This window comes from Spermophilus citellus, assembly GCF_964194105.1.
Source record: "Spermophilus citellus genome assembly, chromosome: 17".
Lineage (NCBI taxonomy): Eukaryota > Metazoa > Chordata > Mammalia > Rodentia > Sciuridae > Spermophilus > Spermophilus citellus.
In genome coordinates this window covers 34,324,735-34,351,548 of record NC_138199.1, presented here as the reverse complement: position 1 = coordinate 34,351,548, position 26,814 = coordinate 34,324,735, and the positions used below count along the sequence as shown (strand labels likewise).

Here is a 26,814-nt window from a genome sequence, read left to right as displayed (position 1 = left end):
GATCTGTAATAATTTTACTTGTAGTCTGATATAAACAAGCCATAAAATCAGCATAAAGTTCATCTGGTCCTTGTCTAATTTTACTGATGTCTGTTGTTTTTCTCCTTTAGTTGGTAAACTCCTCCATGTTTTTTTGTACATATATTTATTTGCTGATAAACTTGTGTATAATTTAGCTGATTTTGTACATTTTTGAAAAGCTCCAGTTCCTGTTAACATTTCCACAGTAGTGCTTATACCATGTGACTGATTTCAAGTTCCTTGGTCACACTGGCTTCCATCCAGTCTGTCCTCCACATTAGATAATCTCCTGGACTCAAACATGCCTAGCTAGAGCTTGCCAATCATTTGGAGTTACAGCTTCATTAGAGATATTTTCAAGCAAACTAATAACAAACGGAGAAGTTGGCCCATAGCAGCTAGAAGCTGTTCCAAAGTCCTTTACAGTTTTAAAAGGAATAGGCTCAAATATGGGTAATATTTGTCCAGAATTATTAGGATCATACCTTTCAATTACAGGGAAAATGTGAAAGCATAAAATATCTTCCCCAGCTTTCTCTCCTCTCGTGGGCTCAATTGAAATAGAGACAAAGGAAAGAACAGGAAAACAGTTGACATTTTTGGCGGGTGGGTACCAGAGATTGAACTCGGGGGCACTCGACCATGGAGCCACAACCCCAGCCCTATTTTGTATATCATTTAGAGACAGAGTCTCACTGAGTTGCTTAGTGCCTCGTTTTTGTTGAGGCTGGTTTTGAACCTGCGGTCCTCCTGTCTCAGCCTCCTGAGCTGCTGGGATTACAGGCATGCACCACCATGTCAGGCAACAGTTGACATTTCTGATTGGCACCCAAAGTAGAGGGCACTGAATATACATTAAGAATTACAGGGCTGAGGATGTGGCTCAAGTGGTAGCACGCTCGCCTGGCATGTGTGAACCGGGTTTGATCCTCAGCACAAACAAAGATGTTGTGTCCGCCAAGAACTAAAAAATAAATATTAAAAAAAATTATCTCTCTCTCTCTCTAAGAATTACAGTAGCAGGCTGGGGCTGGGGCTCAGTGGTAGAGCGCTTGCCTCGTGTGTGTGAGACCCTGGGTTCGATCCTCAGCACCACATAAAAATAAATAAGTGAAATAAGGTATTGTGTCCAACTACAACTAGAAAAATAAATATTTTAAAAAAAGAATTACAGTAGCAAAGTGTTTAGTAATGTCCTTATTTTTAACAGAAACATCTTTCTCTGCATGCTGGCATTGATCTTGATTCACCTCAGATTTTAATTCTTGTTTATATTGTAAGGGCAATGATTTATCACCTGTAGCTGAGCTTAACACTGCAACCTTTGAAGGTACAAAGGGCAGATAAGACTTTAGTTTCTGACACCCATCTAAAGTTTGTTTTGAATCTGTTGCCTTGGTAGAGGAAGGTAATCTTGATTTTTCTTGGATAGGATTTAAACAGTCCTTAATTAATGTCTATATAGTAAAAGTTGACACGGAAATGTTATCTGAACCTTTATTAATACAGCAAGCACACAGCTGCTCTCCTACTTTCCCCCCAGGTATTTAAATTAAGAGTATCCTCCTCTGGAAATCAAGGACAATTTTTATCAACAAATTTAAAAAATGTAACAAGCTGTTTACTTTTTAAAGTGCATCCTCGATCTTCAAGAATTGCATTAAGTGTACATAAAGAATTTTCTTCTGAGAACCCGATTTTCCCATGTTTTACATCCAGCGACTGATAACCTGCTACAAATATGTGCTCCTTACCTTGAAGTTTGACGGTGATTACTGCTAATGTCGAGATCTCAAAAACTGTGTGCATGTTCCAAAAGCGTTTTGTCCTCTGATTCTGTTTGAATTCCCTTGTACTCTTTAGTCCCTCACTGGGCGGCAACTGCTTCAACCTGCGCAGCATCAACAAAGGATTTTTGAGTAGGGGTGACAGCAGATGAAGAAAAACTCAAGAGACAAAAAAGACACAGAGATACTTTCATGAGAAGGTGGGAAACCGCACTCTGATGGAGGAACAGTGACCCAGACCTAGCTTCACAAGATTATTATATAATCAGAAAGTTAGGGCTGGGGATGTGGCTCAAGCGGTAGCGCGCTCGCCTCGCATGCGTGCGGCCTGGGTTCGATCCTCAGCACCACATACCAACAAAGATGTTGTGTCCGCCGAGAACTAAAAAAATAAATAGATATTGAAGATTCTCTCTCTCCTCTCTCACTCTCTCTTTAAAAAAAAAAAAATTAGAAAGTTAAACTAAGGGGCATTGTAAATTGTTCAAGGCTTGTAAATTGTCAGAGGCTTTTTTGTGCACTAAAAAGTTACAGAACTAGAAACATTTGCAGCAGTTATCCTGCTATACTGTTGCAGTGCTAAGAGCATTCTGTACTTATCCTGCTGCACCCAGGACACCCATTGTCCTGAGACCTCCTATAACTGTTAGCATTAGAGCCCAGAGTCAAGGCTGATAACTCCTTGCCTTTGGCAAGGAATGTTTCCTGGGCTTGGCTCTGCCCAAGCCGCAGGATCAGCTAATGACCAGGGGATCATCCACTCTCCACATTTTTTTTTTTTTTTTTTTGAGACAGGGTCTCACAAAATTGCTGAGGCTGGTTTTAAACTCAGGATCCCCCTGCCTCAGCCTCCCGAGGGATTACAGACATGTACCATAACACCTGGATAGATTTGAGTTTTAGAAAGATCATCCTTGCTGCCATTTGGATAGTGGTTTGTCAGAAGTTAGATAAAGGCAAGTCTTAGAGAATGTGACAGCAACCCTGGTGAGAGAAGAAAAGAGTCTGAAGTAGAGAAATGGGAGCAGGAAGTCACATATTCAATCTTCAAAAAATAAAAAGCAGCCTGGTGCGGTGGTGCATACCTGTAATCCCAGCAACTCTGGAGACTGGGGCAGGAGGATGGCAAGTTCAACCCCCAGTACCTCAGAATGTAACTTTATTTGGAAATAGATTCTTTTCAGAGATAATCAAGCTAAGGTGAGATCATTATGGTGATCCTAATCCAATATGTCTGGTGTCCTTCTAGAAAGGGATTTGGATACAGAGATACACATAGAGGGAAGACCAGATGAAGAGACATAGAAAGACAGCTTTTTACAAGCTAAGGAGAAAGGTCTGAACAGATCCTTCCCCAACAACATTCAGATGAAACCAGCCCTACTAATGCCTTGATTTTGTGCTGTTTTCTAAAACTATGAGGCAATATTGTCTGTTGTTTAAGCCACTCGGTCTCTGGTATTTTGTTATGGCAGTCCTAGCAAATGAATATACTTTTATATACAGAAAATCCTAAGGAATTAAGGATAAAAACTCTTGAGAACTACTAAGAGTTTGACAGTGTTCACAATACAATAGAAATACACAAATTTTATTTCTATGTATCAGCAATGAATAACTAAACTGAAACTAAGAAAACAATTCTATTAAATAAGATTTAGGGTTATTTTTATTTTACTTTTTTGGTACTGGGAATTAAACCCAGAGGTGCTTAACCACTGAGACACATTTTCGATTTTGAGGCAGGGTCTTACCAAGTTGCCTAGGACCTTGCTAAATTGCTGAGGCTGGGCTGGGATTGTGGCTCAGAGGTAGAGCATTCGCCTAGCATGTGCGAGGCCCTGGGTCCGATCTTTAGCACCACATAAATAAATAAATAAATAAATAAATGTGTCTATTTATAAGTAAAAAAAATTTAAAAAAAAGAAAACTGTTAAAAAAAATTAAAACAAATTGCTGAGGCTGGTTTCCAACTGACAGCTCTCCTGCCTCAGCCTCATCTTACTTATTTTCTGATACAGGGTATTTTTAAAATTTTTTTTTAGTTTTTGATGCACCTTTATTTTATTTATATGCAGTGCTGAGAATTGAACCTAGTGCCTCACATATGCCAGGCACATGTGCTACCACTGGGCCCCAGCCCTAGCCCTGATACAGGGTCCTGCTAGATTGCCCAGGTTGGCCTTGAACCCATGGGCTCAAATGGGCTCCTCCTCAGCCTCTTGAGTGGCTGGGACTACAGGTGTGCACCACCACACCTGGCCTTAGGAATAAATTTAACAAAAGATGTTCAAACCTAATTGCTAAACATCTCCCAAAATTCTTATGTTGAAACTTAATTGCCAATGTAGTAGATTAAGAGATAGAAACTTTAGGAGGTGATTTAATGAGGGAAGAATGATATTCATGAATAAGATTAGCAGTTTTGGGCTGGGAATGTGGCTCAAGTGGTAGTGAGCACGCCTGGCATGCGTGCGGCCTGGGTTCGATCCTCAGCACCACATACAAACAAAGATGTTGTGTCCGCCAAGAACTAAAAAATAAATATTAAAAAAAATTCATTCTCTCTCTCTCTCTTTCTCTCTCTTAAAAAAAAAAAAGATTAGCAGTTTTTAATTTATTTTTCTTGTGGTACTGGGTATCAAACCCAGGGCGTCATGTGTGCCAAGCAAGTGCTCTTCTACTGAGCTACTTTCCCAGCCACAAAACTAGCAATCTTATCAAATGGAACTAAGCCCTGTCCCCCGTGCCCTGCAGAGGTTTTATTTTATTTTATTTATTTTTATTATTATTTTTAGTCAAGCACTACCTTCTACCTTCCACTATATGAAGATGCAGTAAGAACTCTCTTACTGGACACTAAATGCATATCCTTGACCTTGGGCTTTCTAGCCTTCAGACTGTAAGAAATAAATTTCTATTCTTTATAAATTATCCAGTTTGTGGCATTTTGTTATAGCAACATGAATGATATAAGACACTTTCACTCTGAAAAACTAAAATATTGTTAGAAATTTTTTAAAAATATAAATAAAATATTCCATGTTCATGGCCAGAATATAATTTTGTTAAAATTCAATTCCTCCCAACGACCAGGAGGCTGAGGCAGGAGGCTCACAAGTAGGAGGGCCAGCCTTGGAATTTAGAGAGACTCTGTTTCAAAATTAAAATTAAAGCTGGGTATGGTAGTACACTCCTTTAATCCCAGCAATTTGAGAGGCTGAGGCAGGATTGGAAATTCAAGGTCAAACTAGGCAATTTATCAAGACTTTGGTCTTTGATGGAGATGCCAAGGTCACTCAAAAAATAAAAAGGGCTGATGATATAGCTCGGGGTTCAGTCTCAAACACTGGGGAAAAAAAGATTTAATTTTCCCCAGATTTGTCTAAAAACATAATACAATCCCTATCAGAATATCATGTGGTTTATTTGTAAAAAATTATAAGCCAGGGCTGGGGTTGTAGCTCAGTGGTTAGAGTGCTTACCTAGCATATGTGAGGCTGGGTTCAATCCTCAGCACCACATAAAAATAAATAAGTAAATAAATAAATAAATAAATGTATTGTGTCCATCTACAACTAAAAATATATTTTTTAAATTGATAAGCCAATCCTAAAGTTCATTCAGAATTGTAAGGGACTCAGAACAGCCACAACAATCTTCCAAAAGGAAAACAAAATAGGAGGACTCAGACTTCCTGAACTTACTATAAGACAATAGTAATCAAAAGTGTGGTACTGGCATACGGATAAATAAAGAAAATTGAATAGAATTTAGAGTCTAGAAAATGAAATGGGATTGATAATACATCTACTGTCACTGATTTTTTTTTTAATTAAAATTTTTTTTTGGTATCAGGGATTGAACCCAGATGCACTTAACCACCGGACCACATCCCCAGCCCTCTTTTATTTTTTTTATTTTGATACAGGGTCTCACTGAATTGCTGAGGGCCTTGCTTAATTACTGAGGCTAGCTTTGAACTCACAGTCCTCTGGCCTCAGTCTCCCCAGTTGCTGGGATCACAGATGTGTGTCATGGCTCCCATCTTGTCAACTGATTTTGATGGAGATGCCAAGGTTATTCAATGAGGGGAAAATAGTCTTTTCTACAAGTATTTCTAGGCCAAAAGAGTATCCACATACACAGGAATGAGGTAGAGCTGGGAATAGGGGTGCTTGTCTGTAAATCCCTATTACCTGGGAGGCTGAGGCAGGATGATCAAAAGTTTGATGCCAGCCTTGACAATTTAGCCAGACCCCATCTTGAAACAAAAAACAAAAACGGCCAGCCATGGTGAATAGCAAATTCAAGCCAACCTCAATAAGTTAATGAAGCCCTAAGCAATTTAGGGAGATTCTGTCTCAAAATAAAAATTAAGAAGGGCTAGGGATGTAGCTCATGGTAAAGTGCCCTCAGTTCAATCCCCAGTACAAAAAAAAAAGAAAAAAGAAAAAAGATGTACAAATGGCCAATAAACACATGAAAAGTTGCTCAATATCATTAAGGCATCAGAAAAATGAAAATCAAAAGCACAAATGAGGGGCTGGGGATGTGGCTCAGTGGTAGCGCGCTCGCCTAGCATGTGTGAGGCACTGGGTTCGATTCTCAGCACCACATAAAAACAAAATAAAGATATTGTGTCCACCTAAAACAAAACACACACACATACACACACACACAAAAAAAAAAAGCACAAATGAAATACCACTTTACACCCATTTGGATGGCCAAATTAAAAAGTCAGTTATAGCCAGGTGCAATAACATATGCCTATAAACCCAACTACTCAGGGGACTAAGGCAGGATGGATCACATGTGTGAGGCCAAGTTGGGCAACATAGCTCAGTGGTAGAGAGCATACAGAAAGTTCTGGGTTCAATCTCTGTGCCTAAATACATATGTACATACACAAAATGAGATATGACAAGTGTCAACCAGGATGTGGAGGAAATGGAACTCTCATATGTACTCCTGAGACCATAAAAGTGTGTTCACTTTGAAAAATAGTCTAGTTGTACCTCAAATTATTAAAACAATTACTATATGACCCCACAGTTCCATCTCTAGCTATGTATTCAGGAAAAAAGAAAACATTGGGGCTGGGGATGTGGCTCAAGCAGTAATACGCGCTCACCTGGCATGTGCGGGGTGCTGGGTTCAATCCTCAGCTCCACATAAAAATAAAATAAAGATGTTGTGTCCACCGAAAACTAAAAAATAAATATTAAAAATTATCTCTCTCTCTCTTCTTTAAAAAAAAAGTCTACATAAAAATGTGTACGTATTCACAGTAGCATTATTAATAATAGCTAAAAAGTGGAAACAACAAATATAAATTAACTGAAGAATGGATAAACAAAGGATACTCATACAATGGAACATTCTCTGGCTATAAAAAGGAATGAAGTACTGAAACAAACCACATGGAAAAACCTTGAAAACATGCTAAGTGGAAAGAAGTCACTCATTAAAGTCCATATATAATTCCAATTGTATGAAATATTCAGAATAGGCACATCTGTACAGGGAGAAAGTAGATTAATGACTGTTTAGGATTGGGAGTTTGGGGCAGGTAAAAATGGAGAATATAGAGCTGATAGCTAAAGCATACAGGATTTCTTTTTGAAGTAATGAGACTATCTCAAGTGTGATGGTTGCACATAACTATGAATATTCTAAAAACCATTGATGCATGATTGTGCAGTATGTAAATTATAAGTCAATTGAAAGGATAAAAGAAACTGAAATTAAAATGTAAAGGACCAGGTATTGTAAAGTTTCTAAGCTGCAAAGCCTGAGTTAAAATGTAAAGGACCAGGAATTGTTAAGTCTCTATGCTACACTCAAAGCCTGAAATTCCTGTAGCTGTTAGGACAATTCCTAGGACTGCCCATTAAATAATACCCCCTGACCACTTAGTTGTTTAACAACTTGGACCCTGTGCAGCTAGGCACGTAGGTACCTCAGGGCCCAAACCAATCAGTTTGAATGTATCCCCCTCCTTAGGAATGACCTATTACTCCAGCCCGACCTGTTCCCGCCAATGAATGTACTAATCATGTTTGAGAGTTGTGGTTTGATTTTCCCGCGCCTCATGATGATTTGTTCTGATGTATGCAAAGCCCCAGCCCTCCCCAAACAGTGTACTTAAGCACTGCTCAACCCCTGCTCGGGGCTCTTGGCCGCTCTCCCTTCTTGAGTGAGCACGGAGCCCCAGTGTGCTGGATCTTCAATAAACCCCCTTTTGCTGTTGCATGAGTCGGTCTCTTGGTGGTCTCTTCGCCGGTCCCTTACACAATAAAGTTGCTATGAAAGAAAAAAAAAAAAAAAGAGCGGAGAGCCATGTGTCTGCCTGCAATCCCAGTAGGAGGAGTACAAGTTCAACTAAACAACTAAGCAAGACCCTGTCTCAAAATAAAAACTAAAATGAAGTAGTGTCTGGGATTAGGTTGTTGGCAATTGAATCAAAGGCCTTGTGCATGCTAGGTAAGCGCTCTATCACTGAGCTACATTCCCAGCCAAGGATTGTACTCTATTTGACAAAGGTATTTCCCATGGGTTATGGGTTAAAAATTCTTACACTGCCATACATGTACACTGGTGAAGCCAGATTTAAAATTAGGTAGTCAGTGTAGTTAGGTAAATCGGGTCTAATATCGAGTAAGATTTAAAATGGAGGCCATGCAGGCCATGCTGAGAATGAATTCCGGGGAAACTCTTGAAATGTTGATGGGGCTGGGGATGTGGCTCAAGCGGTAGCGCGCTCGCCTGGCAGTGCGTGCGGCCCGGGTTCGATCCTCAGCACCACATACCAACAAAGATGTTGTGTCCGCCGAGAACTAAAAAATAAATATTAAAAATTCTCTCTCTCTCTCTCCCCTCTCTCACTCTCTCTTTAAAAAATAAAAATAAAATAAGAAATGTTAATAAAGTCCCGAGAAAAGCCCTAGGCCCAAAGTCCATCCCAAAGAAATGTTAATAAACAGCCCCAGCAGATTTAAAGATAGCCCATCCCAAGGAAGTGTTAATTCTTGGGGCTGGGGATGTGGCTCAAGCAGTAACACGTGCTCGCCTGGTATGCGTGCAGCCCGGGCGATCCTCAGCACCACATACCAACAAAGATGTTGTATCCGCCGAAAACTAAAAAATAAATATTAAAAAAAAAGAGTGATGACTAAGTAAATAAGAGTATCTGAACATAGAAATTGATATATTAAAATTCTCTCTCTCTCCCTCTCTCACTCTCTCTTTAAAAAAAAAGAAGTGTTAATTCTATGTCCCACCTGTGTCCCAAGCCTTCCGGCCTTTCCACCTACATTCCATCACCAAAAACTATAAAACGGAGAGACAATCACGCTTCCACAGATTCCATCTCTTACAGATTCCATCTCTTGGGTCCCCTTCTTCCTCCAGGAGAAGTCTTTTCTGCTGTCCTTTAATAAACTTCTAATTTCTACTCTGACCTTGCCTTGGCGTGCTTCTCTGGTGTTATTCTTCAACATCAGGGAAGCAAGGACTCATCACCAGTCAACAGCGGTAACACTGGGATTAAGTAAATGGATGGTGAACTGTTAGAGCCAGGTATCTCATTATTCTAAAGGGAATTAGTAGACAAGCAAGGAGGTTTCAGTGTTCCACGAGGCAATGGATTCGAGTTGAAGAATCACTATGAATTCATATTTATTTTTAAATAGTTACATATGGAAATATTTATAAATGTGCATATATACCAAGGTTATCACACACACACATATTTCATTACTCTTGAGATGACCTAGAAATCATGAGGTCCCAGAGGACACTTAGCACCCATATCTTGTTTTATAATACCTTCATCTAATAAAAGCAATCTGGGCTCCTTAGAGTAATGGGTGATTCTAGGACTGGAGCAGGAAATATACAAAATGAGTTTGGAGAATGAAGTAGTGTCGAAAGTAAGAAAGTGCTCCAGAGCTGGAGTTGTGTAGCTCAATGGTAAAGCATTTGCCTATCATGTGTGAGGCACCTGGTTCGATCCTCAGCACCACATAAAACAACAAATAAATAAAATAAAGATATTGTGTCCATCTAAAACTAAAAATAAAAAAAGGGAAAGTACTCCAAACAACAACAATTAATAGCACCTATAGAGATGGGATTATGTCAAAGAGACACAGGAGCCTATTGAAAGAGCTCTCAATGGCCATAGCTGGGAACAGTTTGAACAAGAAAATTAATACATATTGCATTATAACCCAATATAACCATTAGACACGAGAAAATGTTTGAGCAATACGTGTATTTTGTCAATTAAAAAATTTTAAGAATAGTCTTTGGGGGAAGACATTTGGAATATTTGAGGGAGAACAGATAAATGCACCTTACAGAAAAACTACAAATAATTTATATAGATACTCTGCCCTCAAGAAACAGAACATGAATCCCCATTCCTTCCTCAACTGTGGTTGTTCACACACTTACATAGAATGCAAATTTCTTCCAGAGAGTTCAGGGGATGGGAGGCAGTAACTTTACAGTAAAGCAGTCTGACAAACACTACCTCTGCCAGGTAAGCAAGGTCAATATTACCAGTAATAAATCTTGTTGAGAATATGTACCCTTGATATGAAATGATACATAATAATTTACATCTGTGACTTTCCTCCCCAAAACCCATAACACCAATCCACTCATAAGAAAAACTCAGCAAAACCCAATAGAGGGCCAGGCATGGTGGAGACATGGTGGTTGAGGTAGCAGGATCATAAGTTTGAGGTCAGCCTCAGTGATTTGGTATGGCCCTGAGCAACTAAGCAAGATCCTATCTCTACCCCGCCTTTCCTGTCCTTATTTTGTACTGGAGATTTATTCCCCAGGGGCACTTAACCACTGAGTTGAATCTCCAGCCCTTTTTCTTTTCTTTTCTTTTCTTTCTTTCTTTCTTTCTTTTTTTTTTTTAATTTTGAGACAGGTTTTTCACTGGGTTGCCTAGAGTCTCACTAAGTTCCTGAGGCTGGCCTCCAACTTGCCATCCTCCTGCCTTAGTCTCCCAAGGCACTGGGATTATAGGCATGCGATACTGCCTGTGGCGCGAGAACCTGTTTCATAACAAAAAATAAAAAGAGCTGGGGATATAGCTTAATGATAAGGCACCCTGAGTTCCATCTCTAGTACCCAAAACAACAATAAAAAAAAACCACCACCATCACCACCACAACAAAAATGATAGAAAGTATAAGTTAAAAAAAAATTGTAACAAAAGTAAAGCCTTCAAAATATATTGAATTCTTTTCAACCTAGAATTCAATATCCAATCAAATAAAACCTAAAATCTGATTTCTGAGGAATATCTAATCAAGCATGATGATATAATAAAGGCATGTGAGAATATATTTTAAGACATGCAAGGGCTGAAAAAAGTTGCCTCATATTTACCCTTTCATAGGATGCTGTTGGAGAATTAACCATAATCCAGGAAAATAGAACCCAACAGAGACAAATGTGAAAAAGAGATTTAGACCAGAGTTGGATAAAGGACCATAGGAGGGAATTCTCTGTATTAGTTTTCTCTGACTGCCATAACAAAGTAGCACAAACTAGGTAGCTTAAAACAACAGCTATTTATTCCCTCAGTCCTAGAAGCTAGAAGTTGAAATCAAAGTGTGCATGGGGTGCACACCTGTAATTTCATTTGAGGCAGCTGAAGCAGGAGGGTCTTAAGTTTGAGGCCAGCCTCAGCAACTTAGAAAGACTCTGTCTCAAAATAAAAAGGGCTAGGGATATAACTTAGTGGTAAAGCACCCCTAGGTTCAATCCCCAGTACTAAAAAATTAAAGATTAAAAAAAAAAGACACCAGTCATAATTTCATCAAGGTTTAATTGACTCATGTAAACTGCACATGTTCAGAGCATACAATTTATGTGTGTATATGGTATTGGGGATTGAACTCAAGGCCTCATGCAAGAGCATACAATTAAGTTTGGACATATGTATGTACTCATGAAACCTTCATTACAATCAAGACAATGAACATACCCATCATGTGCTAGTTTCCTAGTATCCCTCCATAATCGATCCCAACTGCTCCTCCTTGCCCCTTCCCAGCAACCTCTAATCCAATATAGTAATATTTTTCCCATTTCACACATGAGAAAACTGAAATACATGGTGGCTCACTAAACTGCCCAAAGTCATACAGCTTAGTCAGGGGTAGCACTTAGGTTTTAGTTCAAGTTGTAATATTGGCCCTAAAATCCCATCTTGGAAAAGTCTCTTGTCTTCAAAATGCATCATCAGCATATCCATCCCCTGGGCATACTGTATTTTCTTAAAGGCCTATGAAAATGTTTTGAGACCTATAGAAAAAGTTTCATAAATATGGAAACCTACCAACCAACCAAACAAGCTGCTGAAATTAAAAACCATTCATATGAATGATTACAAAACTTAATGTTATGCCAACAAGTCACCTTTAACTCATTTCTTTGGTATTCAGAGTTCTAGATTCAGGGGCTGGGGCTGTAGCTCTTAAGCTCAAAGTGTATTTAGCACATACCAACCCTGGGTTCCACCCACAGCACCAAAAGAAAAAATAACTAAGTTCTAAAGCCAGAATGTTTAGGTTAGAATGCCATTTTGCCACTTATTATCGATTGACTGGGGACAAGTAACTTCAGCCCCAGGGTTACTCCTCTGTAAAGCAGGACAGTAATATTCACCCCACGGGGTTGGGAGAATTGAACACGTTAATATTTGTGAAGCATTTAAAACAATTCTCACACAGAATAAATGTTCGATAAATGTTAACTATAAAAGCCAGGCGTGATGAGACACACCTGAATCCCAGATTGTCCAGAGGCTGAGGCAGGAGGAGTCCAAGTTTGAGGTCAGCAATACAGCTCAGTGTTAGAGCACTTGCCTAGCATGCCAGAGACGCTGGGTTTGGTCCTCAGCACCACAATCAATAATCAATCAACCCATAAAAATAACGTCAAAATAAAAACTGATTGGCAGCACACGCCTGTAATCCTAGCAGCTGAGGAGGCTGAGGCAGGAGGATCCTGAGTTCCAGGCCAGTCTCAGCAATTTAGGGAGGGTCTCAGTCAATAAAAATGGCTGGGGCTGGGGCTCAGTGGTTAAGAGCCCCTGGGTTCAATCCCCATTACAAAAAAAAAAAAAAAGAAAAAGGAGAGAGAGAGAAGAAGAAGAAGAAAGTAAAAGCTTTTCGGCGAGGGGGAACTCAGGAAGCCTGCTGGGTCCTTCCCGGAAAAACGCCTTCTTTTTCGGGCCAGCTTCCTGGCTGCGGGGCCAGGGAAACCAGCGGAACGCAGGTGTGCGAGGGCGGGGAGCCGGTCGAGCCTGGCCACGGAGGACTGTACTGCCGCGGGGGATCGGTTTGGCGGCGACACTGAACTGCTCGGAGGCCGCCGCAATGCTCCCGTCTTTGCAGGAATCGCTGGATGGGGATGAAAAGGAGCTAGAGAGCAGCGAGGAGGGCGGCTCTGCAGAGGAGCGGAAACTCGAGCCGCCGCCCAGCAGCCACTACTGTCTCTACAGCTACCGCGGAAGCAGGTGCCGGCGCCTGGCCTGGCCTGCCCGGCCGCCCCTGCGGTCCCCTTAATCCCCGGGCCCGCTGCCCGGCTTTACACCCCTTCCCCGGCCTGGCGGCCTGGCAGTTCCCAAACGCCATCTTCTCCTCTCCCAGCCACGGTCTCTGGCCCGAAGGGCCCTCCAGCTCTCACTCCGTTCTTCCTGGCTACTAGCCTGGACTTCTCTGCCAGGCCTTCCCTAGCTCCTGCTCTCCTACTGACCCTATGTCATCTCAGCCCGGCTTCTCGCCCCGGCCGTTTTTTTAGGACAGTTCCTGCATGCTCAGTAATTTCAATCCCCATCCCCTGTCCTCTGGTCACTATCTCCCCAGTTTCCCCCGTTTTTGTCACCCCCCACCCCGTTTTCTTTGTCCTTGCTGCATCTTTTCTGTCCTCCTGGCTGATGTTCCAGGGGCTCTCTTGGCCCTCGCTAATTCTGGTGGTGGTTGTTTTAAAGAGGCGCTTCTTTAATCTATTAGGCCTCTCCTCCACCCCTAAGGTAGCCTGGCAAGAGAAAGGCGCTTGTCAGCCCTGTTATGGGTTTTCCCTGTCTTGCAGCAAAGCAATAGAGGACCCATGCACTTTAACCTTGCAGTTTTTTACGTGACTCCTTGCACTATCCTGCTTGCAAGGACTCCATCTGATTTGGAGCCCATAATTGATAGCAAAATTGTTGCTTTTTTGGCTTGCAGATTGGCACAGCAACGTGGGGACAGTGATGATGGAAGCCCAAGTGGCACAAATTTGGAAACTCCCTCTGGTGATGATTTCAGGTAAAACCAGCTTACCCACACTCCCTAATGTGTTTTATCTTCTGTGCATCTCTGGCCTGTAGATGTCAGTAGGTACACTATTTCCACTGAACTTCCTAAGAGTCAAACCATCAATTCTTCCTATTCCTTAGGAACCTCTCTCTCATTGGGGCATTCACTAGAGGCTGGGGCAAATCCAAATACTGATAGTGCCTCTGCGATTAACCGAAAAGAATTATTCTGTTCTTTGGTTAGAACTCCAGTAAAATTTTCAATATCAGATTGATATCAAGATTTGAATTTAAGGAGCTGTAGTTGCAGCTCAGTGGTAGAGCACTTGCCTAGTATGTGTGAGGCACTGGGTTCCATCCTAGGCATCACATAAAAATAAATAAATAAAATAAAGGTATTAAAAATACAATAACATATTAGGAAATATGTTATATTTTATATAAAATATATAAAAGAAAAATTTTAAAAGATTTGAATTTAAACCCTCTCCTCCTCCCTTTGAATATTCTTTTTTTAAAAAAATATTTTTTTTACTTGTCAGTGTACCTTTATTTTATTTATTTATGTGTGGTGCTGTGAATTGAACCCAGTGCCTCATACACACCTCACAAGCACTCTACCACTGAGCCACAACCCCATCCCTGGATATTCTTTAGTAGCTCCTGTACCATACACTAGAATGGAAATTCCAGGACATTAGGGATTATCTCATTTTTGTCTCCCTGTCTTGTCCCTTTAGTAGTACCTGGCACAGGGTAGATGTTTAATACATTGTTATTAAGTGCATGAATGAATGCACCTTTTTTAATAAGGCACATGTAAAATTAAAGATTTATTAATAAATTTTATATCTGTAAATGTATGAGAAACTATGGTGTAATAGTCATAATCATATTTAACCATTTTCCTTTTTTAAAAATATATTTATTTATTTTACAGTAGAATTTTTTGTTGTTGTTGTTTTTGTCATTTTTGATACTGGGGATTGAACTCGGGGGTACTCAAAACTTAAAAAAACTGCTTAAAACTTAAAACTGCTGAGCCACCTCCCCAGCTCAATTTTGTGTTTTATTTAGACACAGGGCATCACTGAGTTGCTTAATGCCTCACTTTTGCTGAGGCTGGCTTTGAACTTGTGATTTACCTGTCTCAGCCTCACAAGCTGCTGGAATTATAGGTGTGTACCACTGCACCCAGTAGTAGAATATATTTTGACATGTTGTACGTGAATGAATTCACATTGACAATGCGAAATTAGATGCAGTACAAAAATATTGAAAAATGGATGATTTAAGGAGTTTTTCAGGTGTCATAATAGTATATATGTAGATATTTTTAAAGTCTAGGGGCTGGGCATGTACTCGGTGGTAGAGCACTTGCCTAGCACTCATGAGGCCCTGGGTTTGCTCCCCTACACCACAAACAAAACAAAGCAAAACAATCTTCATCTTTTAGGGCTGGGGTTGTGGCTCAGTGGTAGAGTGCTTGCCTCACATTGAGGCACTGAGTTCGATCCTCAGCACCACATAAATGTAAAACAAAGATATTGTGTCCACTTAAAACTAAAAAATAAATGTTTAAAAAAATCTTCATCTTTTAGAAATACATAGTGAGAAATTAATGCATGAAATCATTTCTGGGACATTGCTGCAAAATTTTCTGGGATGGGGGGAATAATATGTGTAAAGATGAAATAAGATGACCATGAGCTGATAACTGTTGAAACTGGATCATGGGAACATGAGAACTTACTGTTCTCTCTACTTTTTTTTTTTAATATTTATTTATTTTTTAGAAGTAGTTGGACACAATACCTTTATTTTGTTTGTTTATTTTTATGTGGTGCTGAGGATCGAACCCAGGGCCTCGCACATGCCAGACCATCGCTCATTGAAGGAGAATGTGCAAGTACTCAATTTTTAAAATACTTTTTTAGTTGTAGATGGACACAATACCTTGATTTCATTTATTTATTTTTATGTGGTGCTGAGGATTGAACCCAGTGCCTTACAAGTGCTAGGCAAGCGCTCTACCATTGAGCTACAAACCCAGCCTAGTACTCAATTTTTATATATCAATTATACCTCAGTAACGTTGAAAGGAAGAAAAAGAAGAATGTGTGCAGGGATGTGATTATAATGACTGACCAGCAAACTTAAGCTAATTAAGGAGAAAGTAAGTGAGGAGAGGAGAAACTTGAGGGACTGTCAAAAGAGAATCAGTGGTATGAGATAGAGCGCTTGCCTTATATATGTGAGGCGCTGAGTTCGGTCCTCAACACCACATAAAAATAAAGATTAAAAAAAATGAAAATGCGTAAATCCTTCAAAAAATAAAAAGAGAATCAGTGGGCTCAAGATTCCAGTGGAAGCCAGGTCCAGTGGTGCACGCCTGTAATCCCAGCGGCTCAGGAGGCTGAGGCAGGAAGATCACAAATTGAAAGCCAGACTCAGCAACAGCGAGGCCCTAAGCAACTCAATGAGACCCTGTCTCTAAATAAAATACAAAATAGGGCTGGGGATGTAGCTCAGTGTTTGAGTGCCCCTGAGATCTATCTGGTGACCCCTCCCCTCAAAAAACAGATTCCAATGGAGTGTCAGGAGTGGTGGCACACACCTATAATTCCAGTTACTCAGGAGGCTGAGACAGGAGGATCACAAGTTCCAGGCCGGCCTCAGCAACTTAGTGAGACCCTTTCTCAAAGTAAAAAAAAAATTAAAAAGGGCTGGGGTTGTATAGTCTAGTGGCAAGTGCCCCTAGTTAAGTGCCTAGTACCGAAGGAAAAAAAAGATTCCAGCAGAGTGCCAGTACTGCAGAATTGAATGAGCTGGAGAGAGTAATATTTTAAACTGTTTGATAATAAGTCACACTTGGTGACATACATTCCTAGAGGTCTCATTGTTGTTGTTCAGCTTTCAATCACTGACAAAATAGCTGAAATAAGGAGGAAAGATTCATTTTGGCTCATGATCTCAGAGGTTTCAGCCCATTGCCTTTGAGTCTCTGGCACTACATCATGGCAGGAGCACATGGTAGAGAGGCCTGTTCACCTAGTGGCTGCTAGGAAGCAAGAGGGGAGGAGGCAAGGATCCTAATATCCCCATCATGGGCATGCCCCCAGGGAATGCCCCCAATAACCTAATTTTCTCCAACAAAGCCCCACCTCTTAAAGGTTCCACTCTCTTCCAGTAGCACCAAACTGTTAGCATATGGGCCTTTGGGGCACATTCTAAATCCAGACTATAGCAGTAGCCAGTGGATTAGGTAGGTAGCCTTCTTAGGTCCTTAAGGGAGATCCTGGCTTTGGTATCATACTTTCTGACTCACAAGTGTGAATGCCCTAGTCCCCTGGTAAGGAATGTGTGTCTTTCATTTGTTAAGCCTCTCCTTGGTGGATACTAATTTACCATCTGAAGTGGAGCCAGAGCTGCGGAGTTTCATTGCTAAGCGTCTTTCAAAAGGAGCCATCTTTGAAGGGCTGGGTAATGTTGCATCTGTAGAGCTGAGGTAAGTATAAAATGTGCTGTGTCCTGAGTTTTTGTTTCTGAGCTAAATATGAGAAGTAATGAGAAACTCTAAAATTTCTCCTACTAGAACTGCCCCATGTATTGTTGTTTTCCGAGAGCCCACGTGCTGGGATTCACACGTAAACATTTATGGAATGGGGTTAATTGAACGTGGAGACACTGGCACCTACATGTACTTTTTGTAGTTTTGTACTTAGAAGAGTTAATTACTAAAACCAAAATTGTGTATTTTACAGTTATAAAGTGTTTTCCCAAACTTTGGAACAATTCTCCTTACAAAGAGGAGATATAGCACTAACTTTTTTTTAAAGAGAGAGAGAGAGAATTTTTATTTATTTATTTATTTTTAAAGAAAGAGAGAGAGAGAATTTTAATATTTATTTTTTAATTTTCAGCGGACACAACATCTTTCTTTGTATGCGGTGCTGAGGATTAAACCCGGGCCGCACGCATGCCAGGCGAGTGCGCTACCACTTGAGCCACATGCCCAGCCCAATATAGCACTACTTTTGTTTGCATTTTCAAATGAGAAAATAAACTCAGAGAAGTTAAATGGGATGCCTGAGGTTACAGGACTGGTTACTTTGATGGAGTTCACGTTTAAACAGGCATTCTCAGTCCAATTCTAGTTGTCTTTCCATTACACTTCTTGATTATGGTTCGCTTTAGATCATGAAGTTGACACACAAGAGTTTGAAGCCATGGCCCAAGCATGAGGCTATGGGATAAACCTGGAACCTGTGCTTAACGTGAGCTTAGTGATTTGTGAAGGTTTGAGGAAGAAGAGGAATATGCTTATTTTCTTTTTTTTTTTTTTTTAATTCTTTTTAGACGTATGTGACTGTAAAGTGTATTTTGACATATTATACATACTTGGAGTATCGCTTCCCATTCTTGTGGTTGTACATGATGTGGAATTACACTGGTATTCATATATGAACACAGGAAAGTTATGTCCAATTCATTTTACTGTCTTTCCTATTCCTGTCCCCCTCCCTTCCCTTCATCCCCCTTGGTCTAGTCCAAAGTACTTCTATTCTTCCCTTGCCCCCTTGCCCCCATTGTGTGTTAGAATCCACATATCAGAGAGTACATTCAGCCTTTCGTTTTTTGAGATTGGCTTATTTCTCTTAGCACAATAGTCTCCAGTTCCATCCATTTACCAGCAAATGCCATAATTTCAAGGAATATGTTTATATTCATGTAAATATGTGTATACCTTGAACAAGAGTGAAATTTGCACACAACCCAAGAAAATTCAAAGAAAAGTTTGTCTGTGTTAGGGACTGCTTTCACCAAAGCCCATCTGGGGTGTACAATCATGTTCCCTCTGCTGTTAAGAGTAAACTGACAAGTCTGGGAAGCCCTGAAGAAGTGGGCAGTCTAAAGGTGTTGCTAGATGAAGCTGCAGAGCAGGGCTGGGGTTGTGGCTCAGTGGTAGAGCGCTTGCCTAGCACATGCGAGGCACTGGTTTTGATCCTCAGCACCACATAAAAATAAATAAAGATATTGTGTCCAATTACAACTAAAAAAAACTATTAAAAAATAAATAAATAAAGATGCAGCCCAGTCCACAGAATAAGATGCCTGAATTATCAAAATATTACATTTTACTCTTTTCTTTTTCAGAATTCCAGGTTATCGAGTTGGTTGTTATTATTGTCTTTTCCAACAAGGAAAACTGCTTCCTGAAACAGCAACAGTGGGCTCTGAATATAACCCTACAGAGTATGTGGTCTGTTTTTTAGGAGGTTCTGAAAAAGGCCTTGAGCTATATCCTTTCTTTGGTCTAAGGGAATCAGGAAGGAGAATGTGGGAGGCAAGTGGAGGAGTTATCTACAACCCTCCCCAAGCTTCTCTGCCTTTATGTATGTGCTTGAATTTCATACTTCCTATGGCCATTTGCCTTGGCTTGTTCTAATTTACAATTTACGTTATTTGAGCAATCTCACATTTCCTGTGTGAGATAAGACATTGTCTTGATTATTCATTCTTTATTACTTCCTTAAGAACATACTTTCAGGCTTGAACTGGACAAGTACATTCAAGGGCTAAAAAATAACATGAACTATGAGGTAAGATGATAGATTTAAAAATTTTGTAAGGCTGAAATGATTAACCAACCATGGCTTTTGTACTTGTCAAGTTATATAGGAAGATAGAAAGACACCTGAATTCTAAAAAATTGACCTTGTAGGCTAGTAGACTGGTGATTTTTAAGGAAAGGAGGGAACATAGTTCTATAATTGTTGAAAGTTTCACAAGACTGCTTGCGATGAATTACTCCTATGAAGATTTCTACCTGTTAAATTCAACAGCATGTCTGGAGAGGAAGAGGATACCCCTTTACTGATTTCTAAGCACATAAGATTTATATTCTGGTCAGAACTAATTGTCCATGCAGCCTCTGGCACCAGAGACATGCTGCGCAATAGTATAGCTGTCCTTGGACTTAACATCAAAGATTTTTAGAAATACTGCATTTTTATTCATCAATCCTTTATGAATTAGATATCTCCAAATTGACTAATTTATCCAAACCTTTTTATTTTTTTATTTTTTTTTTAGAGAGAGAGAGAGAGAATTTTATTTTTTAGTTATCGGCAGACACAACATCTTTGTTTGTATGTGGTGCTGAGGATCGAACCGAGGCGGCATGCATGCCAGGCGAGCGCGCTGCCGCTTGAGCCACATCCCCAGCCGCTATCCAAACCTTTTTAGAAGCTATGCTTTCAACTTGCAGCAGTTGTTGAAGTTATGACTCAAAAATTTATCACCCATTATCCATAGCAATAGTTCCTTTTACTTGTCATGTACTTCTATGATACTGCAAGAGGAAAGGAAGGATCCGTTTAGGGGTGAGCCAGGGATTCAAGTCTGGGGATGTTGCTTTCCCAGACTGAAGCTTCTTCCTATGTGACACTAGTCTTCAGAAAGCAGCACAGCCGAAAGCCAGATGTGTTCATGGTGGCATGTCTGACACAACAAGTGGGCTTTGAGTGTTCTGATGGGTTGTTGTTTCTTCTTAACTTTTTCCTTTTTTTTTTTTTTGATACTAAGGATTGAACCCAGGGCTGCTTAACCACTGAGCCACATCCCAAGCCCTTTTTTTATATTTTATTAGAGACAGTGTCTCACTAAGTTGCTAAGGCTGCTTTGAGCTCACCATTCTCCCATCTCGGCCTCCAAGCTACAGGCGTGCACCACCACACCCGGCTTCTTTTTCTTAACTTTTTGAGTACAAACGAATTATCTATTTACATTCCTTTAGTCAGTAGTCAATAAGTCTTGCTATGCATGTTCCAGACACTATGCCAGGTGCTGGGGCAATGAGGATTATTAAGAAAGAACTTCCAGTGTAGTAGGGAGGGATAGCCATGTGAATGCCCAACTCTTCCCAGTGAGGAATAGCATAGAACTCTACTAATTCAAATTCCCAGGAAAGCTATATCACAATTCCTTTTTTAAAACTGGTGGTATTAGCTTAAAAAAAAAAGGAGGTGTCTATTCCAGTTTTCACTGTCGAAAGAGTACAGTGAAGAAAATGTTTTGAGTCCACTAACAGGAAGGCTTATGCGGTATTAAAGCAAATAATTTCTCTCTTGATCTAGGAAGGGGGCCTGGAAAACCATACCAAGGCTTATCTGAACAGCTGGTTTGAGGATGTTGTTTGCCCAATCCAAAGGGTTGTTCTTCTTTTTCAGGAGAAACTTACTTTTCTGCTACATGCGGTATGTATTGCCCAAACAAGAGCATTTCCTTAATCAAGAATCACTTTGGCAGAGTTTTTAATTTTTTGAGATATGGGGAGTGAATCCAGGGCCTTATGCTTGCCAGGCAAGTGCTGCACCACTGAGCTGCATCCCCAACCCTTTTTTTGTTTTTAAGATAGGGTCTCTAAATTGTCCAGGCCAGCCTTGAAGTTGCAATTCTCTTGCCTCAGACTCCCAAGTATCTGATATTACAAGTGTGCACCATCCTGGCTAGAGTTTAGGTTATCTGGAGACAAATCACTTTCTGTGAATATTTCTTTTTCCCCTGAATATTCATTTAAACTATGCTTGCTGTCAGGGTAGAGCACACTTAATTTATTCAGATCTAGAAGATTATATTACAAAGGTAAAATTGAATTGCAAATGCCTACTGAGTCTTCCTAATAGGATAAAACATTTTAAAATAATTACTTTTTGAACTGATCTAAGAGAGGTAATTTCCAAAACATTTTGAAAAGGAAAACAAAATTCTAAAGTGATTTTAACTATACAAAAATATTAGCAAGGAGCTGCTAAACCAGCTGCTAAACCATCTCTCTCTGGAGAGCTTGTGGCTATGCCCATCAGTCATTGTCTAGTAAGGTGGTTACTGGGAATGGTAACATTTAGTCATGATTGGCTGCTCAATAAGGGAAACTGGAAGACATATCAATCAGGCTTTATTTTTCTCTCATAGGCTTTGAGTTATACTCCTGTTGAGGTTAAAGAATCAGATGAAAAAACAAAGAGAGACATTAACAGGTAAAGAACATAGTTTTTGCAAAGAGAGAATCTTTTCCACAGCAAGCCTGACTTATACATTTTTAAACCCTCCCTCTTCCAGTGCAGAATGATTTAGTTTTCTCCCTTCCATAGTCCAATACTGTTTGTGAAAAAAGTCTGTGTGTTTGGCAGGTTTCTGAGTGTGGCCAGTCTTCAGGGACTAATTCATGAAGGCACCATGACATCTTTGTGCATGGCCATGACAGAAGAGCAGCATAAGTCTGTAGTCATCGATTGCAGTGGCTCTCAGCCTCAGTTCTCCAATGCAGGTGAGCCATAAACTCTGGACCTCTTGTGAGGTCCTCTTTTTGCATTGAGAATAAAGGATACAAATATCCTTCTTGCCTTGTACAATTTTTCATGGCTATCCCAAGCTTGCTGAAAACAATAGTAATTCTAGAAACATGGAAATTAAGTCATGCCTAGAAATTCCATTCTTAGATATACAGAGAAACTCATATATGTGCACAAGAAGATGAATACAAAAATATTCATGAAAACATTATTTATTTTTTTTTTTAATTTTTTTTTTAAAGAGAGAGAGGAGGGAGAGAGAGAGAGAGAAGGAGAGAGAGAGAGAGAGAGAATTTTTAATATTTATTTTTTAGTTCTCGGCGGACACAACATCTTTGTTGGTATGTGGTGCTGAGAATCAAACCCGGGCCGCACGCATGCCAGGCGAGCGCGCTACCGCTTGAGCCACATCCCCAGCCCCATGAAAACATTATTTAAAATTATAAAAAATTGGAAATCAACGTGTACAGCAAGAATTTGATACACTGGTATTGCATGCTATGGGACATTATAGAGCAGTTGAAAATGAATGCACCAGAGATGACATATGTTAGTATAGCTCTCAAACATATTATTCAGTGAAAAACCATTAAAAAAATACATAAAGGACTTGGCATAGTGGCACATGCCTGTAATCCCAGCAACTCATGAGGCTGAGGCAGGAGGATCATAAGTTCAAGACCAGCCTTAGCAAATTAGAGTGGGCTTAAGCAACTTAGAGAGACCGTGTTTCAAAAAATAAAAAGGGTTGGGGGGGGCTGGGGATGTGGCTCAAGTGGTAGCGCGCTCGCCTGGTGTGCGTGCGGCCCAGGTTCGATCCTCAGCACCACATACCAACAAAGATGTTGTGTCTGCTGAGAACTAAAAAATAAATATTAAAAAAAAAAAAAAAAAGGGCTGGGGATATGACTCAGTGGTCAAATGCCCATGGGTTCAGGTTCAATCCCTGGTACCCCCCCCAAAAAAAATATAAAGGTTTTAACATATGCAAAATAATAACTTAGAGATACAAAGGGATATAGCAAAAGTTTTAGAGAAATATATGGGAATCATAATCCTTTCTGATGGGAAAGAAGGGGATCTGATTGAGACACACTTGAAGGTGGGGGTGCTTTAGCCCTCTTCATATTTCTTAGCCATATGGGGAGCACACTATTTTTTATATCACTATAAAAGTCATTACAAATAAATATAATAAATTTAATATTTGAAAAGTTCAGTATAAATGTTGTTATAAAGAAATGTTTTGGGGCTATGGTTGTGGCTCAGTGGTAGAGCTCACCTAACATGTGCAAGGCCCTGAGTTCAATCCTCAGCACCACATAAAAATAAAATAAAGATATTGTGTCCAGCTACAACTAAAAGAAATTAAAAAAGGGGAAAAAAAGGAAATAACTGTCTTGTAGGATAGCATTTTTATTTATTTAATTTCTCTAAATATTTTGTAGGAAGCAACCGGTTTTGCGAGGATTGGATGCAGGCTTTCTTAAATGGTGCTGAAGGGGGTAACCCTTTTCTTTTCCGACAAGTACTGGAGAACTTTAAATTAAAGGTAATTAATTGACTGTGTGCCAAGGGCCACATACAGTTTTTTGTTTGCATTTTAATTAGTACCCGTGATAGAATAATAAATCTGTTTTGCAGTTGTGATGTCTATTAAACAAGATGTTCTTAAAACGAATCATCAGAAGGCTTTTAATTTTTCAGTAGCTTCTGCATACATATAATTTCATCACTTCCAATAAATTGGGTTGAAAGCTTGCTTTTACTTAAGGAAGCTTACTGATGTATTTTAGTTGCAAAGCACACACAAAAAAAAGTGGTTCAAAATTCTGATGGGAGTGTTGTCACCTTATTTAGGAGATTTTTAAGTAATTTACTTACATATGAGATTTTGCTCTGCCAAGGGTAAAGCATATTAACAATAAAGATGATAGAAATGTTTAAGATGAAAAGCAAACAATTTAGAACATATATTGAGTTCTCAGCTGGATAGGAGATATTTTTCAAGCTTCATTATTATCCCACTACACACATACTTAACTAGGTAATCTTTTTCTAGGCCATACAAGACACAAACAATTTGAAGAGATTTATCCGACAGGCAGAAATGAATCATTATGCTTTGTTTAAATGTTACATGTTCTTAAAGAACTGTGGTAGTGGAGATATCCTTTTGAAGATTGTTAAAGTGGAACACGAAGAAATGCCTGAAGCCAAAAATGTGGTAGCTGTCCTTGAAGAATTCATGAAAGAAGCTCTTGCCCAAGGTTTTTGATCATGTTTGAGACAACTACTTCAGGAAGTTGTATATTCAAGCCTTGGCATTTGAAATTGCAGTTGTTAATAATTGTTCATAGGATTACTGTTTAGGATTATTTGAATTATACCAGATTGTTTTTTCTTTTTGTACTTAAAAATTTTGACTTAATTAAACATAAAAATCTGAGAAATATCTTCATTGAGTCCTACATCAATATGTGTGTTAGAATTGTGGAATTTTGGTCTATTGTTGCTCCCATAAATTCTGAACTTCAAAAATGTGCTGCCTAAGTGGATATGGTGATGATGCGCACCTGTAACCCCAGTGGCTGGGGAGTCTAAGGTAGAAGGATCACTAAGTTCAAAGCCAGCCTCAGTCACTTAGTGAGGGCCCTAAGCAACATAGCAAGACTGTCTCCAAATTAAATATAAAAAGGGCTGGGATATGGCACAATGGTTAAGCATCTCTGGGTTCAATCCCTGTTACCAAAAATAAATAAATAATAATTTAAAAAAATGTGTTGCCTCAGAAACTTCAGAGATGATTTTGTGGCTTCTCTCAAAAGTTTGCTAGTGTATTTACAATTTTTCTTCTCAGAAAAAAACTCATAGCACTTTTTTTTCTCAATAGATTGTAGCTTCTTTTTTAAACACGTAATTTCAGTCACAGAAAGATTAATACCACTACACCATTTCATAGATTTGTACATGCTGCAGGTACCTGATATACTTTTTTTTTTTTTTTTTGGTCTGATTAATAGTTGGCTTGGATGATGAAGCCAGCTTTTAAGTCAATATGCAAATAAATCATAAGTGTATAAAAAATTACATAAGCTTCAAAAATAGATGCACTAGCTGCAAGATAAAACGTTAGCTCTGATGGAAAGCTGCTGCAGAACTGGTGCCCGCCCGTCACCACTTTTCTTCATTAATTTGTCCACAGATAGTTGCCAGTATTTTTTTTTCTTTTAGATGAAAATGCCAGAGTTTTTAAATAGAGTGTGAAGAAATAAAGTACATAAGTTTTACAAACAAACTGTAAGATAAGGAATGCAAACAGAGATTCTTCCTATCAGAGTTACTCATTGATTTTAGTTTTTGTATATTTATTACAAACCTCAGATTGTTTTACTCTGAATCAATTCACAGTGCCCTCGGCTAGCCATTTATAATTCCCATGGAAGCCAACGGTAGTTACACACATATTTGTTCTGCATAGCTCTTTAATAAATTCATTTGATAATGATTTTTGTTTAGAAGATGAGAAGTCTTATGTTCTCACTGCCTTCAGGACGTTCAGAGGAACACAAGCCTGTAAAACTGAGCAACTCATAAATGGCTGTAAATTCATGTTAAGTGCTGAGTTTTAACTTTCAAAATGACCGACAATGGCCTTCTGCTTTCTCCTCTACAGAAGTAAGTCTAGGAACATGACTCACCAAGCCCTTACTTTTTGTTTAATGAGAAATACAATTCAGGATCTTCATAAATGCTTTCATATGGTTTTAAAGTTTAATAACAGATTATAGGCAGTATGGAAAAAAAATCTGAGCAGCATTTTTTTTTTTTAAAGAGAGAGAGAGGTAGAGAGAGAGAGAATTTTAATATTTATTGTTTAGTTCTCGGCGGACACAACATCTTTGTTGGTATGTGGTGCTGAGGATCGAACCCGGGCCGCACGCATGCCAGGTGAGCGTGCTACCGCTTGAGCCACATCCCCAGCCCCATGCCTTTATTTTTATGTGGTGCTGAGGATCGAACCCCGGTCCCGCCCGTGCTGGGCGAGTGCTCTACCACTGAGCCACAATCCCAGCCCCTAAGTAGCATTTTTTATAAAAGTATTCAGGATGACTATGGAAGATCTGCAATTTTATGACACTATCTTAGAATCTCTAGAATCTTTTGTTTTGTTTTGTTTTGTTTTCTATCTTTTTCTAATGCACTTGGTTGTCCATTTGGAAGTTAGGTTTTTAAATAAACAACATGTTGAGTCTGGAAAATATAGTTTTAATTTTCAAATTCATATGCTATTCAAGAGTCCATGTTGTAAATG

The 26,814-nt window shown here is 39.5% G+C and overlaps 1 protein-coding gene across 1 annotated transcript; it reads left to right on the top strand.

Annotated features, from left to right (window-relative positions):
- Positions 1–13,079: 13,079 nt before the first annotated feature.
- On the top strand, positions 13,080–24,952 carry LOC308636114 (protein Njmu-R1). The gene is made up of 10 exons (XM_081271228.1): positions 13,080–13,362; positions 14,072–14,152; positions 17,525–17,650; positions 19,300–19,443; positions 19,688–19,745; positions 21,282–21,401; positions 22,120–22,184; positions 22,338–22,474; positions 23,948–24,051; positions 24,562–24,952. The coding sequence occupies exons 1-10, from the start codon at positions 13,223–13,225 to the stop codon at positions 24,775–24,777; spliced, it is 1,191 nt and encodes a 396-aa protein (XP_081127354.1). The 5' UTR covers positions 13,080–13,222; the 3' UTR covers positions 24,778–24,952.
- The last annotated feature ends 1,862 nt before the right edge of the window (positions 24,953–26,814 follow it).